Source organism: Chrysemys picta, chromosome 1 (assembly GCF_011386835.1).
Source record: "Chrysemys picta bellii isolate R12L10 chromosome 1, ASM1138683v2, whole genome shotgun sequence".
Lineage (NCBI taxonomy): Eukaryota > Metazoa > Chordata > Testudines > Emydidae > Chrysemys > Chrysemys picta.
The window spans coordinates 100,045,667-100,066,039 of NC_088791.1; the positions used below are offsets into that span (position 1 = coordinate 100,045,667).

The 20,373-nt window shown below is 42.0% G+C and overlaps 1 protein-coding gene across 10 annotated transcripts in view; it reads left to right on the top strand.

Annotated features, from left to right (window-relative positions):
• Window positions 1-20,373, top strand: part of APPL2 (adaptor protein, phosphotyrosine interacting with PH domain and leucine zipper 2) — a 77,568-nt gene that overhangs the window by 27,099 nt on the left and 30,096 nt on the right. For all 10 annotated transcript variants that reach the window (XM_008179371.4, XM_042843620.2, XM_005300780.5 and 7 more), the window contains 9 exons: window positions 1,891-1,978; window positions 4,908-4,949; window positions 5,059-5,117; window positions 6,749-6,895; window positions 9,736-9,818; window positions 17,106-17,264; window positions 18,885-19,073; window positions 20,122-20,164; window positions 20,246-20,302. In XM_008179371.4, coding sequence (XP_008177593.2) covers window positions 1,891-1,978; window positions 4,908-4,949; window positions 5,059-5,117; window positions 6,749-6,895; window positions 9,736-9,818; window positions 17,106-17,264; window positions 18,885-19,073; window positions 20,122-20,164; window positions 20,246-20,302 — 867 coding nt within the window. The remainder of the gene's footprint in view (window positions 1-1,890; window positions 1,979-4,907; window positions 4,950-5,058; window positions 5,118-6,748; window positions 6,896-9,735; window positions 9,819-17,105; window positions 17,265-18,884; window positions 19,074-20,121; window positions 20,165-20,245; window positions 20,303-20,373) is intronic.

Consider the following 20,373-nt stretch of genomic DNA (forward strand, 5'->3'; position numbering starts at 1 on the left):
CTGCTGCTGCTTCTTTTTTTTTAAATATTGGCCTTAATCCATTTCCCTCCCCCGCACCAAAAAAGGAGAAAAATCAATCCAAATAAATAAGAAAATATTGATAAAATGAGAAGTTTTTAAAAATTAAAGCATTAAAAGTATAAAGAACAACACTTGTTTACAATTTAATTTGGAACTGAGACTAAGTTGAGTTAATGTTCAAGGACATTTTTCTTTTTGTTTGTGCAAGGTGGGTGTACTGTGCCAGGTGCAGCCCAAGTGAGAAACCAGTATTTAGACAGTAAATAGTGTGGCGGTAAACGTTTTGCTTCAAAGCCTCTCCTTGAGCAAGCTTAATTTATGGGGTCCTGAGGAACTGTTGGACATTTACCACTGTCATTTTTGTTGAAGCTGTTAAAACTGTTGATGACTACAGAACTGATCCAGTTCCTAGTACAGTCAGTGGCAGTCTTTCCATTGACTTCAGTGACAACTGATTTTGCATTATATTTAGTAGTGCAATGCATTCAGTTTCCAGAGGAAAATGCTTAAAACCAAACACTATTTGAGCTATTTGGGTTGACTCAGTATTTGTTTGTTTTTGGTGGGTTTTTAATACTCCAGGTAACCAGGTATAAGGTCAAAATTATTAATAATAATAAAAAATTAATGACACCTGGTCTTTCTGAGGTATTCCCTCCATCTGGGATCAGAAATATCATACGACCACGAAGCCTGGCATTATTTGGCCCAATAGCTAGTTCCCTGAGAAATTTTTAAATCCCAAGAGAAATGTAAACACAAATGCTTTAAATACACCTGGAGAGACAAGGTGGGTGAGGTAATACCTTTTATTGGACCAACTTCTGTTGTGGGGACATGGTAATTGTGAGTGGTGTTGTCATTCTGGTGAAAGAATTATTTGAGGTGGAGACGGGTGGAAGAATTCTTCTAGTTCTCCACAAGTATGGTATCAGGTTCTGAGGTAGGGCAGAAGTTCAGTCCCTTAGAGCACAGATAATGCAGCTCCAGTGAGGGTTAGTCTTGATAAACTGATGCTGTTTGGGTGTCGTGCAGTGTCTACTTGGTGGATACTGGTGCCGTGGTGTTCGGTGGTCGTGGAGTACTTGTAGTTGGTTCCACTTTTTGTTGTTGTGTTGGGTGGCTTTCATCAGTTGTTTGTTTGTTTGTTTGTTTGTTTTTATAGTTGTTTTAGATTTCTTGCATGATTTCCAAGTAACTTTACAGACGCTCCCGGACTTACGCAAACGTTACGTTCCGGAACGCCTTGCATAACTCGAATTTTGCGTAAGTCGGAAACCTATCCCCAACCATTATGCGCCTCCTCTCCCTCCCCCCCCCCCCCCCCAAAAACCCCACAACCCTCCTATTTCTAGCTTACGGAACTTTTTCCATAAGTGCGGATTTGCGTAAGTCGGGTTTGCGTAACCCGGGGGACGTCTGTACTGTTTTTTTTTTTTTAAACTCCAGTATGTAGGAGCCTGTGATGATTTCTCATTTGAGGTGGTCCCTTCTGGGGCATGTGAAGTGCAGTAAATGGTGCCTCAGTTTCTCTGAAGTCTGTCTGCAGAGCTGTTCAGCATATTTGCAGTTGTATGTAGTGGTCACGCGGTTATAGAACATGAGACCTCTGGGGATGCTTTTTCTTCATGTTGTGGAGTTTCCATTTCAGATGGCTAAATTTGATACCTTCCATTGTTGTATGCAATGTAGTTGTAGTAATAATAAATATTTATTTACCTCACCCACCTTGTCTCTCTCAGATCCTTGGACTGACACGGCTACAACTACATTGTAGACAGAGGCCTATATGGCTCACGGGCTGATGACTGTGTGTCTGTAGTACTCTGTGCACAATGCAGTATTTTCAATCATTTCTCTCTCTTTCAGCTTAACATTCTCCATTCTGAGCTGGCAAAACAGCTTGCGGACACAATGGTTCTCCCGATCATACAATTTCGAGAAAAAGATCTTACAGGTAAGTTTTGGTTAGATTCCAAATTGCTATCAACTCATAACTTTTGGTGCCTGACACATTTTGTTGTAAGCTGTTGACTGTTTATCAATTTGTCATTAAGAAACTTGGTTTTGTATTAATTGCCAGAAAAATCTGATCTTTTCTTACTTGCTGCTAGACTGAGTATTTTTGGTCAGACCTAAATTTGTAGAAGTCCAGCACACGTGCTACCTGTTTCAAAATACAAGGCCACATTCTCCACCGTGTGATCTGTTTTTATACCAATGTGACTTAATTGAATTCGGTGGTGTCATACTTGCATAAAACTGGAGGAATGCAGTGGTGCTCCAGGCTTGTGAACATCTGAAAGGAGAGGTAATATTAACCCTACTGTGAGAAAACTGGGTTTGAAAAACAGGGGCCGGATTTTTCTGACTACAAAGCATACCTGTTTTTCCCCTGTTTAGGCAGATCAACCTTTTTAACTCTGTGCCACCCATGGAAAGATCCAGATGGCACGATGGCACAAAATTGGAAATTCCTTGCTCACAAAACAAAATAGTGCAAATATTTGGAATAATTTTGAAAGCAGGTTGCTGTGCAAGTTCAGAGAGAGTCTAATCAGCACATGCAAGAGACGCATAAGATTTTATTGACTGTATCTCAACTTTAAATAATAATAAATAGTTCCCATGCTCAGCTCACCTCAGAAGGCATTTAGGTGCCTACATTTGTTTGAACTGGTTTTATTGGAAGAGAAAACAACTGCAGTATAATTGTGAAAGAAAACATGCTTTGGAGAAATTATGATTTTCAGCTTGTTTCATTTCCATACATCACTATAGAGCAGTTAAGACTATGATGACCTGAATGGGCCTGTGACAAATGCATGTTGTTTATAATAGTTCTGTGGTAGGTGTCAAAACAAGAGGCACATAATGTCCAAATACCAAGATCTTTGTCCTGCAGATGCTTTCATATTTAACTTTGCTCACTTGATTTCAGTGAGACCACTCACATGCTTACAGTTAAACATGTACGTAAGTGTTTGCAGGGCTGGAGCTTAAGGAGTTACATTTTTCTATTCTACTCTTCTATGTATTCATCATAGTATCTGAGTGCCTTTCAGTAGTGCATTAGGCAACATGACTAATATCTGTCACATGTTTGTTCTCATCCTTTTCCCAGGGGGAAAAGTGTGTATGCACAGCAGTGTGTCTTGTTTTTAATTAACACATACAAACATATAGCATTGTGTGTGAGTCAGAGAAGGGAAGGTAAAAGAAAGGCACCTTGCACTTGGAGCAGAAGATGGTGAGGTTTGTGATGGTCCTTAGTTCCTGGGGGAGTTCATTCCATAGTCTTGGGCCAGCCCCTCAGAAAGCTCCTGTCTCTCTTCAGCTCTTTCCTTTTGTGTGTGTGTGTGTGTGTGTAATTTGCACCCAAAATTTCAAATGACCTCTGCCCTTGTTCATAGGAGGGGAGAGGGCAAGGAGATATATCTCATCCCCACTATCTAAAGCCCCAGAGGTGTCAAGAACCCAAACTTTCTCCCAGTTCTGTAGATGCCAAAGTCCCATCTATTACCTGTCAGGCTGCCAAAATCTCTTGCTTCCTGAGAGCAGTTATGCATTTTCAGTACAGAAATCTGTAGCCCACTGAAAATTTGGTGTAGGATAAAATTAACTACTGCTACTACTACTACTAATAGTACAAGCAGTTGTCTACTTACAGCCTTATTTTTCATATTGGATGCAATAAAAACCTTCATGTACTAGTTTATTTGAAGCTGCCTCAGAATTCCCACTTCTTGCACTAGAGGAACGCAGACGCTGTTGGGGCATTGAGCTACAGCACAGTTTTGGTCTATGTGAGCACATGGTACCTTGGTGAAGAACACAAATCCTGCAATTTCTCTCTAAGTCTTTCACAATTTCCTCCTGGGTATTCTTACTGAAGAGATTAATGCAAGTTACAGTGCACAGGGAGGGGGCAGTGAGAGCAGCACCTTTGAAAAACAGCTTATTTACTTAGCTACCTTTCCTCACCCCAATCAGAACATTTTGCCGAATATCCTTAATATTGGCCCCAACCCAGCAGTCGCATCCACATTGATGTTACTGTGGCTTTGCAGAGGCACAAAGGTCTGCCCAAGTAGGTCTGATCCAGTTACAGGATCAGGGCCCTAGTTCATATGCTGTGGCAGTCACTGGTGGGCACACAGCTTTCTATGTGTCATTTAAGCACTGGCAATATGTTGTTCAAAACAGCAGATTTTTTTAGGCAAAGGACAGCTTCTCTTTGGTAATGGACAAAGTAGCCTGCAGGTTCCTTGTATAAATTAACCTGTACATACGGGATCTTTTTCCATTGTCAGAGCTTGTACAGTAAAGCAGGTTTATCTAAATCTTACCTACCTGCGTGTACAGGTGCTTCCTTCCATGCTTCCTTTCCTGAGGTCCCAGCAGGGGCTTGGCAGTGGAGCATCATGTGACCAAGTGGTACATTGGAGGAAGAGAAGTATTTCTTGCAGTAAGGAGGGAAGTGGATCGGTAAAGTGAATAGTAATGTAAAGCACAGCAGAGCATGAGGGTGGAAATTATTTATATTGCAGATGACCCCCCCCCCCCAAAGGCCCTGTTAGGATTGGGAACTCATTTGTGCTTACCTTGAGGTGTTTATAATTTAAGACAAGCCCCAAATGGATGAAACAAACTGGGGGCATAGGAGATGCCAGCGGCTCATTGCAAATATTTTGTAAGTGCTGCTCTTCATGTATTATTTTCAAGACATGAACATAAATTACACATTTCTGTTTGTAGGAGTAAAATGACGTAGGCAACTGTCCTTCAAGTACCTATAAAGGGATTTAGTTTTGTTGTGATTCTGCTTGAATGAGCAATGTATATAGCTCTCTTCATTCTGAAGTGTTGACTTTTTTTTATTTCAGAAGTAAGCACTTTAAAGGATCTTTTCGGCCTTGCTAGCAATGGTATGTTTTATACTTTTGTTTGTTTCTAATGGCATGCACTAATTATGTCACAGGAGACATGTTGTGTGTATACCCATGCCATGATGCTGAAAATGCTTCTTGTTTTTAGAACATGATCTCTCCATGGCAAAGTATAGCCGATTACCAAAAAGAAGAGAAAATGAAAAGGTAAATAAAAGTCTTTTATAGTTTGGTTCTTATTCATTTTTAACTACAGCATTGGCAAATGTACAGACTTCTGGGTTTTGTGGATTGAATCCACAGTAGCTCAAGACTCCCAGTGATTGCCTTTTGAGCCAGCAACAAAGCTTTTAGGCCTCAGTTGATAGAGGTACTGAAGCATGTGCCTAACTTGAAGGAACTATTTATGTTTCAAGTAAGGCATGTTGTGCTGCTTCTCAGGGCACCCAGGACTGTGAGTCAGCCTCTGTGTCACACATGCGTGCTTAAGTGTTTTGTTGAATTTGAGGCCATAAAGCAGCAAGGAGAACTGTAAGGATGACTTCTTCATGACAGAAGAAATCCAAAATGACCACAAAGATTTTTATAGGCCTCCTGCTGTAAAATCCATCTGTCTACCAACCTGCTAAAGGGAGGATGCTGTACTAGAGCAGTGGTCTCCAAAGTGGGGTGCACAAGAGGATCCTTGGGGGTGCGCAGCAGGAGGAGCTTTTTTTTGTGTGTGCTTCGTCCGGCGGGAGTCCGAGCGGCTTTTTTTTTTTTTTTTTTTTTTTTGCTTCGGCAAAAATGGTAGAGCCGGCACGGCGGGGTGTGTGTGCTCAAAATAACTTTACTGATAGGGGTGAGCGATCAAAAAAGTTTGGAGACCACTGTACTAGAGGATTATTGATGCAGAGTGTTTGTACCTGAAGTGATGTAATAATGCCATTAATAATCTGCTGTGCTTGAAGGACTACATTCTCCTCTTCAGTGTGCCTGGCAGGTCTTTGGATATTGATTCTCATTCCACCTACAGCAAATGAATGTGATGTCAATGGGACTGATCCTGCATTTTTTGCACACCCAAGCCTCCCACTCAGTACAAAGTGTGCAAAGAACGTAAGATTGGGCCAATAGGGGGGCTTTACACTTTTAGAAAGATCAGAAGATGATTTAAGGGATCTGCATTGCGGATCAGAATGCAGTGTTTAGCTCCTGTATCGGACGTATGTGCTTGGAGATGCAGCAGATTGTGACTTGTGCCCAGAATTACTAGTTCTATGAATTACACACACATAGGACCAGGTTCTGATCTCTGCTACAATGAAATTACTCCAGACTTATGCTGATGTAACCAAAGTCATAACCTGATGCTTACAATTTAAAATATGTAGTAGTTGTGCTATTTATAGCCCAGAGAGCTGCTCATATGCTTGAAGAGAGATGAGGTGAAACTTCTGTTGGTGAGAGAGAGAGACACGCTTTCGAGCCACGCAGAGCTCTTCTTCAGGTCCTCGGAAGTTTCTCTCTCTCACTAACAGAAGTCAGTCCAATAAAATATATTACCACAACCCCCTTGTCTCCCTAAAACCCTGGGACCGACACAGCTATAACTACACTGCATACATCAAGTAAAGTTAGAGAGGCAGTTAAATATGTTGCCAGGTAGAGCCTATATTAATTGTTTTTTTACTTCTAATGCTTGTTTTTATCTTGTCATGGAGATATTGTTTCCCATAATGAAAAATAAATATTTAATGATGACATTAAAATAATCAGTAAATGATCTGGATATATCCATAACATGATTGTGCATTGCATGACTGTCAGTTTTAAATTCTGCCCAAATTTGTATTCAGCTAAAGACAGAAGTAGTAAAGGAGGTGGCAAATGCAAGGAGGAAGCAGCATCTTTCATCATTACAGTATTACTGTGCCCTGAATGCTCTGCAGTACAGGAAGAGAATTGCAATGATGGAACCTATGCTAGGATACACCCAAGGACAGGTATGTACAGTAAAGCCAGGATAGTGGAAATGTCACTTAAAGGAACATGTCTCTGGGATATGAAAGACATTTTGGCATAGAAGGAGTTGTGGCAGCTGACACATGAAAATAGGGAAAACCTTATTCAAAATGTTTTCTGTTAAAATCTTGTGCTGCCATTTTTATTCTTTCTGTGTGAACCTGTATATTTCCTCTCTCTATTCAAACAATGTGCATATTGAACCAAATTTTGCAAGGCCTTACTCAAGTTGTACTTTATTTATGGTCAGATAGTTGGACTTTTAGTTATTCATAAAGATACTACTTCAAAAAACACACACAAAAGCAAAATCAGCACATAGTAGGCTAACTAAACTGTCATCACAACAAAATTTGTCATTGTTCACTTTGTGCTTTTATAAGCTCACCTGTGTGACAGTTTACTTCCCAGCATGAGATAGTCAGCATGCTGATGAGGAGTCTTGTGTGAACAGGAACTGGAGCATGTGTTGGAGAATAGGAGAGAGAATGTAGTCACTTGGAAATCCTATATACTAATCCTTGCTCAGCCAGTGATTTGCTGTGTGGCTTTGGCCAAGTCTCTTCCTTGGTTTCCAAGTCCATAATATGTGGCAGTAATACTAAAAACCTACTGCCCAGGAGTGTTGGGAGGATTAATTGATTAATATTTGTACAGCACTTTGAGTACTCTATTTTAAGTTCCATTTACACTGCCAGAATATGATGTAAAGGGTCCTTAATGTAAATGAGAACTAGGACCTGAAACTACTGAGTGTAAATAATAAGTCTATGCCAGAGGTTCCCAACCTGTGGGGCACGCCCCTGGGGTGAGGCATGGCTGGGGCCTGGGCCAGCCCCCACGGGGGGCGGGGAGGAAGTGCCACCCATCTCCACTCCTGGCCCCGGCTGCTGGCCTTGGCCCGTGGCTGAGGCTCCATCCCTGCCCCCAGCTATGGCTCCAGCCTCGGCCCCCTTACCCGTGTCCTCATCCCTCCCTCCCTCCTGGAGCCACATGCCTGCTCCTGGCCATGGCTCTGGAGGGGGTGGGGGTGCGGACAGGAGTAAGGGGAGGTCGCGAGGTAAAAAGTTCGGGGACCACTGGTCTATGCAGTATTATCTAGTGAGGGGGAAACCACATAAAAGTCAAGTAGTTCAGGGCCTTCTCTGCAAATTATCCGCACTGCTTTAGTCTGCAAAACTGCTGGAAATCTCATGAGAACAGGCCTTTGCATGAGATTTCTGTTGCTTCATACTTCCACTTGGGATAAAAATAGAGTGGGTCTGTTTCTTAACTCTCCTGTACTTTGCATAATCATCTCCACCTGTGCAAAAGTTGTGTAACATAAGAATTCTCTGTCCACTTACACCAGTAGAGGGAGTTTACTCCCTCTTGGCACAGGTGTCAATCGCAGCAGGGGAAGACTGCACTGATTTTCCCCCAGCTAAAATCAAATGATGCTCCCTCCTCCTGTCTAGAGTGAGTAGTGCTTTCTCACAGTTCCCCCTCCCGGGCTGGTGCAGCAAGCGCTTCCCTTCCTGTTTCAATCTACTTTAACCACTGAGGCCTCTCTGCAGAGTAACACAAGGCATTCCCATTTATCTGCTTGTATGGAAACAAAGTGCCAAGCTGGAATCGTGGACTTTGGATGCCCTATACGGTAATGCCTTGTTACTGTGAGAATGCAAAGTGTCAGGCCAGCCCGAAGCCAACTCCTATTCATACATAAGAAGCTGTAAAGTGCCTATCTGTCTTTGTACTGTAAGTTGTCCATATTAATCTATCAGCTAAAATGTGCGCACCTTGTGTTTCATGTTTCCAAAGAGAGGATGAGTATGAGGCTTAGCATATTGGAAATAATTTGGTGGGAGGAGCAACTGTTAGTGTCTATATGCTGTAGCTGCTTCTTCCTGTGCATGGAGATGGGAGTAAGATAAGATATGGGATCTAATATGAACCAATAGTTAATGCACGAATAGTGTTTGATTCTTTAATAATGAATTAACACTTGGTTTTATAGGTTTCCATCTAACTCAAGAGCCACTAACTAAAATAGCCTCACTGAACTCTTCTTGGGAAGGGTAGTCAGTCAGAATGAGTAGGGTTTGTTTTCCTCGCCCCCTATCCATTTCTTCCATAGCAGTCATCTGGTTATGCAGATTAAGAGCACAGATGCTAGGGAGGATCATCTCAGGCCAGGTCAACACTAGGAGTACTTTGGTGGTGTAGCTATATGGGTATCCTATACCAGCAAAGCACTCCTAGTATGGACACAGCTTATACCAACAAAACTGCTAGCCCCGCTCCCCTCCCCCTGCTATACTGGTAAAAGCACAGGTTTATTGGTATAACTACAGGTACAGTAGGGGCTTTTGCTGCCACAGCTATGTTGGCCATGGATACACGTCTTTACACCCCTGACTGACATAGCTGTGCCAGCAGATGTCTCTAATGTAGACCTGGCCTAATAAGCATAATTAAGGAGAAAATCCTGGCCCCAGCTTACGTAGCAGTATGGGGCACAGTAGTGCGTACTGCCACATAACTAGGTTCTGCACAATGCTGACCAATCTGGAGGATGGAAGAGGGGTGACATGGTTCTTTAGGCCAGTTAATAGTGTTAATATTAGTAATTTGACTGTCAGTGTGGTCACTACCCTTCATGTTTGGGGGGAAGAGGTGGGACAGGAGAGGTTGGTGTTTCAATAATGTCTTAGATTTGAATGGCAGTCTGTGACATGAGTCACCACAGGATCATGCTTGGCACCTTCCCCACCATCCATTTTTTGATTGACAAACCTTTCTTAGATAATTTCCAGAATACCCTTATTATATTTTTCAGATTAACTTTTTTAAGAAGGGAGCAGAGATGTTTTCCAAAAGAATGGACAGCTTTTTATCATCAGTTTCAAACATGGTTCAAAGGTAACACAACACCTAGGTTTCAGTTTGGTTTTCTGTATTTATTTGTGTTAAATTCAAGCAAGATTACTAACGTCCTTCCATGCCTGGATGGGGCTTGCCCCACACAGGGCCCAGTTCTGCAGTCCTTACTCAGGAGAGGAGTTCCACCAGACGGCTGCAGGGTTGGGCTCAGACTAACAGAGTTTATTGGTTTTTTTTTTTATTTTATTTCATTTGCACTTCACTGTGTGAAAGAACAGATGGGTAGGGAGGTGTGTGTGTGTGTGTGTGTGTGTATAAAAGGAATGTACTATCTGCATTGCAGAGAAGACGTGCATAGCAGAGCCAGAGATTTTTTTTTTCCAATGGCAATTGAGGATCTTTGGAATAAAGCCCAAATACTGTACATTAAATAAGACCATACCCCCAATTTTTTAAATCTGGGTACCTTTAAAGGACATCCAAAACCCCATCTTTGGACACACAAATCAGCATTTAGGAGCATAAAGAGGGTAAATAAACACCTAATTCCCTTCATGAGCACAGAAATTCGGGAGTTGAGCACCTGTGTTTGAAAAGCTTGTGCTGTATGTGATGTCACTGAAAAACTTTTAAATGGGGAAAAGTGTAGTCTAAGCCAAAAAAAAACCCCTAACCATTTTAATAGCATTGTTTTATATAATCTGATTGTTTGATTTCTGTTTTCTAATAGTTTAGGGCCTGATGTAAAGCCTATTTAGTATTAATGAATATTAATATTATGGTAGTGCCCAAACTCAGGATTGGGGCCCCATTATGCTGAGTACTGAACAAACATAGAAGAAAGACAATCCTTGCCCTAGCTAGCTTAGAATCTACATTGAAATTGATGGGTGTCTTTTTGTTGAGTTCAGTGTGCTTTGGATCAGGCCCTTACTGAATATTTTCCCAATTTTGTCCTTATGCATTTGGCAAACATTTGTTTTTCCTTGCATTTCTAATGGAGATGGAAATTGGTTTCCTTATCATTAATGCTCATTAGACGAGAACTTGACAGTGAAATCCAAATTTATAGACAGTCCTGAAAACATTTTAAATCTTACATTCTAACTGGGACAGATTAGATAAAGCACTAAACAGACTTTTAGGTGGGACACTAAATTGTAAAAAGCAAATAAGGGTTCCAGTTTTTTAACAAAGGCATATCCAAATCCCTGCCTCTTCTGGGCTTGGTGGCCTTCTAAATATAAATTCATGTGAGAGCAAAGGTCATAAATAACCTGGAATATGTACTAGAAAGGAGTTGCCATACCAGAATTGATCAATGGTTCATGTACTCTGGTATCTTGAATGTGATAGTGACTAATGCCAGCTGGTTCAAAGGAAGGGATAAAACCCCCTCCAATGCACTTGCCCAACTGTTTTATACTATACCAAGATTGGAAAATTTGTTCCTGATCCCAGCTGGCAATCAATCCTCGTGCTTCAGGACATAAGTTTGATAGTCATAATTTTATCCACAGTCACATAACTGCAGCTGCCATTCTTGTTCATAGAAGTGTCTAATTATTTTTCAGTTTCGCTAAGCCATTCTCTTTAATAAAATCCCACAACAGTGAGTTCCCTTTACAGTTTGCACAAAAGTATTTTCTTTTTCAGCTTCAATTTTGCTGCCTTCTAACTTCCAACGAGCGCCCGTCTTGTTTCTGGACTGTTTGAAAAGGCATGTAAAAGCATGTGACTGGCTTTCACTAAACTGTTCCTTATTTTATATACCTTTTTCCGACTTTGACTGACTTTTATCCTTTCCACATTAAACAGTCCTTACAAAGATCCCTCCCTATGGTTCAAATCATTCATGTGGGCTAAAGTTCATTTTTTAAACTCCCCAGAAATAGCATGTACCTTCTATTTATGAGATGCCAGAATGTTTCGTCTATATACAGTAGATTTGTCTATACAGAGCACTTTTCACACTCTAGTTAAGACCATAGAAACATGTTATAGAGTAAGCCCGGGTTTCCCAAAGTCCAGTGGACAGTGGCGTAGCCAGGTTCTAAGAGCAGGGGGAGCGAACACATAAAAAAAGGCGCCACCCGCTGCGAAGCAGCAAAGGAAAGAAAAAAAGAAAAACCCAAGTCTTGCCGCCAGAGACTGAAGAACCCGCCGCACCGAATTACCCACCGCCGAAGACCCGGAGCGACAGCTGGAGCCGCAAGGTAGCAGGTGCCCCACAGCAGGCACAGGGAGGAGCGTCACCCGGCCGCCACAAAGCGAGGGCGGGGGGAGCAGGAGAAGCACTGGCCGCAGGAGCCACCACAAGATGCACGCAGCGGAGCCTGAAGTGAGTGCCGCCGAAGACCCGGACGTGCTGGGAAGCGCCGAGTGAGCAGCCGCTCTCCTGATCCTCCCCCAGCTACGCTACTGCCAGTGGACACTCCTGTGAGGAAGCACAAAGGACTAGCTGGAGGCAGATGGGACTCTCACTTGTGCTCCAGAGTCTCAGCTTTCTTTTAAAAACAAAAAGTCTGTAGCTGTTGTGATTGTGAATAGAAGCTTGAAAAAACAACCCAAGCGTAACCAGTGCAGTGGTGTCTGCGTGAGTTTGCAGCAAGACTGAAACAATATCTTGAAGAGGCATGAATAGCACTATTCATCTCAATGAGTTACCAAAATGCAGATGATGACACTTTTAAATAGCAACACTGTTAACTATTTCAGTGATCAAAGCCTATAAAAAAAGAAAGGAATCATCATACATCCTCCAAGTTGATCCATATTTTTTGGTGCCGCAAGTGGATGGGCTTAGGAGATGCAAGCCTTTCCTTCCCAACCCACCCTGCAATTAGGGAGGAGACAAGCCCCAGGAGCCCAGCAGAGCCCCACTGAAAGGAAGCCCAGCCTGAGGCCCCACATAAACTCCATATATGAGAGAGGTTTTGTTAGAGGAAAAATATCAGTGTTAAATATCACTATTGTTAAAAAAAAAAAATCACTAAGTAACACTGTTCTAAACATAGAAAGTAATGTTCTATTTCATGTTTAAATATAATTTAAATAATGTACTCAAGCGTCTCCTATCCAATATTGACTGTCGTTCCTTACACTAAAAAGCTGACACGTTTTAAAATAACTTAGTTAAAATTCAAATCTATTGATCAGCCTTTAACCTCACATCATGGGATTGAAGGGAACACAGTTGGTTTTATTTTTCCGGGGGTGGGGCTTTTCAAAGTTGGGGAGTCCTGGAAATGAGCCATTGCAGAGCAGAGCTATAACGCTACGTAAGAATGAATATGCCTTTAGTCAGTCAGATCCTGCCTAACCTGGACTAAAATGCAATGTTCTTTATCCAGGTTACTATCACTGCTCTGACCCTCAAAAGAACAGCAGCAACTACAGGAGCTATAAAGTTTAGTCTCCCAAGCAGCAGATCAAGGGTAGGGTTGTGGTCTCAGTAATGGAAGAACTGGCCCCAAATGCAGTTGAAGCAGCTTGCTGTCTGGCTCAGGTAGGCAGTCGCCAGCTCTATGGGTGCCATATTTCGTATGGGCTGTAGGGTTACTTTGAGTATTTGTTATGTCTTGGAGGCACTAAAGGCGCTCCTGCTGCCTCTCACATTCAGAGGTTTCACACACAAGCTGTGAAGGAATCCCAGCCAGCAGAAGTCCAAACACTGCAATAAGCATAAATTATATGTGCAGGTCCAGATGATTCTCTTTTTGTAAGCTAAGTGACAGAACTATTTGATACCTCCGTCTCTTGCCTCTCCTTGCCATCTATTGGGTGCAGTCAGTAACTCCTGGAGGGCTTGGAAAAGTGAGTAGAAAAATCCGATGTTTTGTGCTGTTACAGTTTTTCTGAAAGGAGGGGAATGTCTTCTAGCATATTGTCCTTGCGAGGCACCTTTCCAGATACAGAAGGCTGACTATTCGGTCTAATATCTTCAGCCTCTGTTTTGAAAACCGCTTTCCATTGCTGAAAAAAGGAAGAACTTTTTCTTCATTCCATCTAGCCACAGTCTTGCTCTAGGGGGAGTGAAATGTCACAAGTCTTGGGACCCTCCTCTGTAATTCCGGGTTCATAATTCTATGAGCTGTAGAACTTGCTCTCACCCCTTTACTTGTTAGGACAATCAGAGTAACAGCTGCATCGGTCAGGTATAGCTATACCTCCTTTTTCCATTTGATGGCCTCCGCAGCTCAGAAGTCGGGTTGGTGTTTACAGATTCCCATGTCCCCAGCAACAGCTACCAAAACATCAGAAGGCCACAAAGGATTGCAAGTCCCATTTTAGCAACCAACCCTATTATAAGGGATCCTCTTCGTTCATTTTTCTTAGAAGACAGGCTTAAATAGGTACCGTTTTGACCCTGAATGTTATTAATAGTGCTCCATAATATACCTTGGTCTTAATATTAAACTGCTTTCTTCTTTCCTATTCTGAAAACAGTGACCTTCCTTGTTCATTATTTTAGAACGACACCGTGGTTAGAACATCATCCCCAGCTGCTGCTTTGATCCTCTGAGGATTAGCCTGTACTAGGGGAATTCTCAGCGGAATGGGGCTGGCAGACCCCAGCATCAGGAATCAGAGGGTGCAGGAAGGTGGTGTAAAGTCACCTATGTTCCCCTTCTCCCCAGGTGAGCCGAACGCTGTTGCGGTGCACCTGGGGATCGCGCCCATCGTGTCTCACTTTTAGCTAACCACTATTTTTATAACTGGGGAAGAATATCATCAAACTTACCCTGTTGGTCTTTAAGGGTTTTTCAAAATGGCCAGCACCACACAGACGGGCATACAGACCCACAATCGCTTCTTCACTGAGCCTAGAATGGCTCTTTGGGCAGGAGGGATGCCTGGCCAAATATGAGCTTCTAATGGAGGCATTGCAGAAGCAGGACTTAAAGTCTAATAGTATGTCTGATTGGTCCATCAGGTCACGGAAATCAGTTAAAATGTTGCCTTCTGATTGGCTCAAGCATTAAGACTAAAAAGACAGTATAGAGGTAGTCTGCTAGCGTTCGATGACACAGACCTCTTAGCTCTCTTTTCACATTAGTACAGGCAGCATCAATGAATGTGAATTTACTCCAAAGCTGAAAATGCATAATAGTGAGAGACTGGATCCATGTTTGTACAGCACTGTAGTGTGTCTGTTGCTGCATCCGTGTATTTTTATTTTTCCAGGTTGAATTCTGTACTTTGAGACCCTTTTGTAGTTACCATTCACCACAATGGGAGTTACGCAGGGATGTGAAGACAGATTTGGGTTCTGCTTGTTCAATTCTAACCATGTCTGCTTTCTAAATCATGTCTAGGTGGAAGATTTTATTATTTTAAACTTGTTACAAAAGTGAAAGACTTGACTTCACTGCAATGGAAGGGACACTGTCAAGAGGAAAATAGAAATAAAAAAAAAAATCTTACTGGTGTTTCCAATAACGGTGTTACAATAGAAAGAATTTTTAAAGTCTAACATACTTCTCAAGATTTATGCTACCAAATTCCCTTTTCCCATTTCTTTAATATTGAACAATGAATCTAGAATGCTCAGACTTTTGTTTAGTCTGTTTCACTTTCTGGTTTTCATGCACTATCCAGTACGGCGGGGTTAGGGTTTCCAGTAATGCAGGGGAATGTTTGAGCCCACTCTGCCCCTCCTGTTTACAGTGATTTAAAAAAAAAAAAAAAGTCTATTTGTAAGAGGTTTTGTGAGCCCCTACTAAAAAAGGGAACCTGAGTTTTAGCCCCAAATCACTTGTGTTTCCTTAAGTAGCAATTCCTTGTATTGTTCCTCCAAGACCTTTGTAGATAAGACAGTTGTGGCAGCTTCAGATTGGGTCAGATTTTGCAAACCATACTCTCATGGAATAACACTCAGGTGAGTAAATCATGGAAGTCAACTCAGTGTGAATAAGGGTGAAAAATCTGGCCCTTTGAGTCCAGGCCCGTGTGACTGATGGGAGGACTCTGCTGCCCTTCTGTATGCTGACAGCTGCCACCAGAGCATTTCTGAAAGTGGGTAGCACACTGTTGAAAGGCTCTGATCAACTAATCAGTGGTTCAGTGACAGGAACTCCAGTTAATCACGCAGTTCTCAGAAATAACCAAACCAGTTCTACGAAAGCCAAGACACATTTATTATAAAGCCCAGCAGGAACATTACTAGGAACATACCGATTTAGTATTAATGACTGCATCTGTTTGCTCAGCTTCAATCACAACGCATATGCACAATGCTGTTTGGCTGCTTGAAGCTTTGTTTGTGTCTCAGAAAAACAAAGCAACCCAGCCTGATTTTCACGGTTCATGTTTAGCATTTCACATTCCTCAGAGTCTCTTCACCTCAGCTTCACTCCACTATCCTGCCCTGTCCCCCTCAGCCCCTTCCCTTTTCTTTCCATGTAGCTTATCCCCTTCTAACTAAACTGCTCACTCACACCCCCCCTCCCCAAAATAAGGGAACTAACATGCTGTTTGCCGCTATCACATTGCTTGTTCTGCTTGTGGATTCCACCCCTTCCCCCACCCTGTGCCTGTCATCTCTATTTAGATTATAACTTCTCTGGGGCCCGGACCGTGTACTACGCTGTGTTTGTGCAGTGCCTACCACAATGGGGCCCCTTTCTTGGCTGTTCCTGTGACAAACAGAAAATAATCCTGCCATCATATCATGCTTTTTGGTCATTTTCATATCTCCTCTCTCCGTATCACTCTCCTTTATAATGTTCAGGGAAGAAAACTGCCATCCTTGGTGCAAACAGTACTCATTCCAAGAAAAAACACAGTACTGTTTGAAATATGTTCACAGTAAATGCTGTTTTCGTAGAAATACAGTAAATGTGTTTGCACAGCATGCCTACAGGAAACTAGCTGCCAAGCACACACGTTCTTAAACACCAGAATTTCAGGACAAACACCAAGTGAAGAACCTGGCGATACTGTCGCTACCAAATTAAAAACACAGCCTTACTTGTGTTACACAAGTTTTCAATGTCTCCTTTGCAGGTACATCTTGTTTCTGTAATCCCAGATTAATTTACTGGGAGCAATTCCTTAATCTTCATCTCTCTCTCCATTCCTTCCTTCCTTCCTGTATTCATTGACCAAGTGCTCATAGAGATCCTTTCATGTGTATTCTTATAACTATTTTTCCTATTTAAATCCATGTAAAAATCACTTTCTCTTTCCACTACTCCAAACCAGCAGGGAACCGTGTGTAAACACCTTTTGTGCATTTAATCCAGCTGTGCCACAGTAGCATACAATATGTTGTGTGTCCCTGGGTTAACTGACTGACAGTAAAACGGGTTTGATTTTTTCCAGCATACAGGGAGAGTTGGATGCTGAAGCTGACGCCATGAGAGTATCCCAGCAGGACTTGCTTTCAGTTAATGAGTCTGTTTACACCCCCGATTCTGATGTCACCTCACCAGCAATCAACAGAAACCTTATTCAGAAGGCTGGCTACCTTAATCTTAGAAAGTAAGAAAGATAGTCCACCTTGTTTGTCTGTGTGACTGGTGGTTGATTTCTGCATTATTTCTACCATGAAGATTCTTTGAGTAAAATTTTCAAAAGTGCCTAAGTGATTTCAGGGCCAAATCTCATTGAAAATCAGTGGGATTAATACTACTAAATCATTTAGGCACTTTTGAAAATTTTACCTTTCAGTTCCTAAATCACCTTAGAAAATGGGATTTAAGAGCCTAAGACATTTTAGGGGCTTTTGAAAGTCTTCCTCTTTGTGACTAATTGGTTTCCCCGCTACCTGAATTCACCTACAAGGCCTGAATTCGTGCATTTGAATGTCTAAAAATAAAATGTCATGTGGGATTGAGGTCTGCAGCTCATTGGAGCCTCTGAGACTGGGATCAGGATGTTCTCTCTTTTATGGGCTAATGAAAATGCAATACTGCTTACAAGGAGGAGCTAGATTTTGGATTTTAGGGCTTTCACCACAAATTTCCCTTTACACCATCAGGAGTGGTACAGAGAACCAGGTCCATAGCGTTGAACATGTACCCCACTAGAACTCAATTCTGCAGAGTTTCTTTTACTAACCCTCCCATTGACTTCAGCAGGAGTTAGGGATATGGAAGAGGAGCAGAGGTGGATGGGGTCTGATTATTGTGTTTTTGAAATAACTTAAATGTCAGTTTCCATTTAATTTGAACAGTTTTTGCTAGTTAACTGGATTACAAATGTTACGGTTTAACAGCAGTGTAAGAGATGGGTTACAGCATCGTGTAAATGACTCCATAGAAGAATGTACTTTCAATATAAGAGTCTCCTTGTAGAAGTGTAACTTTTCAAAATTTATGCCCATTTGTGTTTGAAATTTCTGCTGCTCCTATCACTGAGAAGTACAGTAGAACCTCAGAGTTATGAACTGACCGGTCAACCACACACCTCATTTGGAACTGGAAGTTTGCAATCAGGCAGCAGCAGGAACAAAACAAAAAAAAAGGCCAGTACAGTACTGTTAAATGAAAAAAATTAAAAAAAAAAAAATTTGACAAGGTAGGGAAAATGTTTCTGTACTTGTTTCATTTAAATTACGATGGTTAAAAGCAGTATTTTACTTCTGCAGAGTAAAGTTTCAAAGGTATGAAGTCAATATACAGTTGTAAACTTTTGAAAGAGCAACCATAACGTTTTGTTCAGAGTTATAAACAACCTCCAGTCCCAAAGTGTTCATAACTCTGAGGTTCTACTGTATCTCTTTTGTTTTTTATTGAGTACAATAAAATTCCATGCAGCCTCATCTCAGTTGTTGGCCCTAAACCTTCTGCTGTTTGCAGCTAGGAAATATTGCAAATGATTGTTCGTTTTAAACTTGGATCACTCAAAACCAATTGCTCCGTAACCCTTCAGCTTGCCCTGGGGATGAGTCTCCATTGTGGTTGGATGTCTTTGACATGTTTGTTGAAATTTAGTTTACAAGTTAAAGATCCATGTTTGACAATAAGGATCAGCCCTGCATCTGCAGCAGGACCTGCTCAGAGTTTGGTGGGGGTGGTTTCTGATCCAGGAATTGAATTGGGGTTATTTCTAACTAGAAATACTGTGCTAACTGGTCTTAATACTGTGTGTTTCCTATAGTAAAACAGGCCTGGTGACTACAACCTGGGACCGACTCTATTTCTTCACTCAAGGGGGAAACCTGATGTGCCAGCCCAGGGGAGCAGTAGCTGGAGGACTGATTCAGGACCTGGATAACTGCTCTGTAATGGCAGTGGACTGTGAAGACAGACGATATTGCTTTCAGATCACCACTCCTACAGGAAAATCGTATGGGTCACAAGTTTTCTGTTAGAGAGCAACCAATCATGTCCGGTGTACCAGATGGGGTTTCAGAATGCCTAATGGTTGTGGTAACACAGTTCCCTAGTGACAGCCATTTGAACTGAGCTGGATTGCCATCATAACGCTGACCTACAGGAAATAGAATATTTTAGCACATTTAAATCAAGTGCGCATGTTGCATAAATGATGAATGTTGTCCTTTAGCAATAGGGTATTCACACAGCTGGCTGCTCACAGAGAGGCACAATTTAGTAGCCGGAGGGTAGGACTTAGGAGTCAGGTACTCCAGAATAATGCCAGCTCTGACATTCACTGCCTCTGTAGATTTATGATAGCTCAGTTCTCTATGTGAATAATACCGACTTGCCTACCTCAGAGTGCTGTGAAAGCTTCATTAGCTGAAGTACTCGTGAGTACCATCATCACAAGTGCAGAGCCAGGTATCCAGTATAACCCTATGGATTAAGGCTGTAACAGAGCCATGATTTTTTTGGTGCGAAAGTTGCAGCCGTGGCTTGTTAAAGCTGTGGTTTTGGTGTGGTCAGTTCAAGTACCACACAAAAATAGAAACAGGTACACCACCATGTAAGCTGCAGCACCTTCTGCCAAGGTACGCAGCCTGCCTTCCCGAGCAGGGCAGCAGCACAGAAGGGACACCGTGTGTCCTGCCTGGCTCTCAAAGCCAGCATGATGGAAGAGCAGCTGGACCAGGTTTGAATGGCATTGCAACCCTGCACAGCAGCTCGCAAAGCTGAGTGAGTGGTATTGCAACTTGGCGCAACACCACTCAAATTCACGGCAGCTATAGAAAGTTGTGGTGTGTGTTTAAAAGTTGCGGTTTCCCCAGCGAAATCACAGCTTGTGATTTTCTTACAGCCTTATCTGTGATATAGAATCGCAGTAGTTAAAGACGAATTTGCGAGATTATTGAGTCTCCCCCCCCTTGAAACTGTCTCTGTGTGCAGGGAGAGTGAGTGCATGTGATATAACTATGATACAAGAAAAACATGAATCTAATGTATTTGTGTTTTAGGGGGATAACCCTTCAAGCAGAAAGTAAAAAAGAATACGAGGAGGTAAAATATTTCACTGGTTAACGTTTTTACTTTCTTATCCCTTAAATAGTTTGGAGTGTTCAGTTTCTTTTCTCCTCACAGTGGATATGTGCAATCAACAACATCTCCAGGCAGATCTATCTCACCGACAATCCAGAGGTGAGAGCTTGTTTGTTTTCTTCTGTTCTTTCCAACTTGCTTTGTTGGTGTAGCACAGGGACCCATAGCAT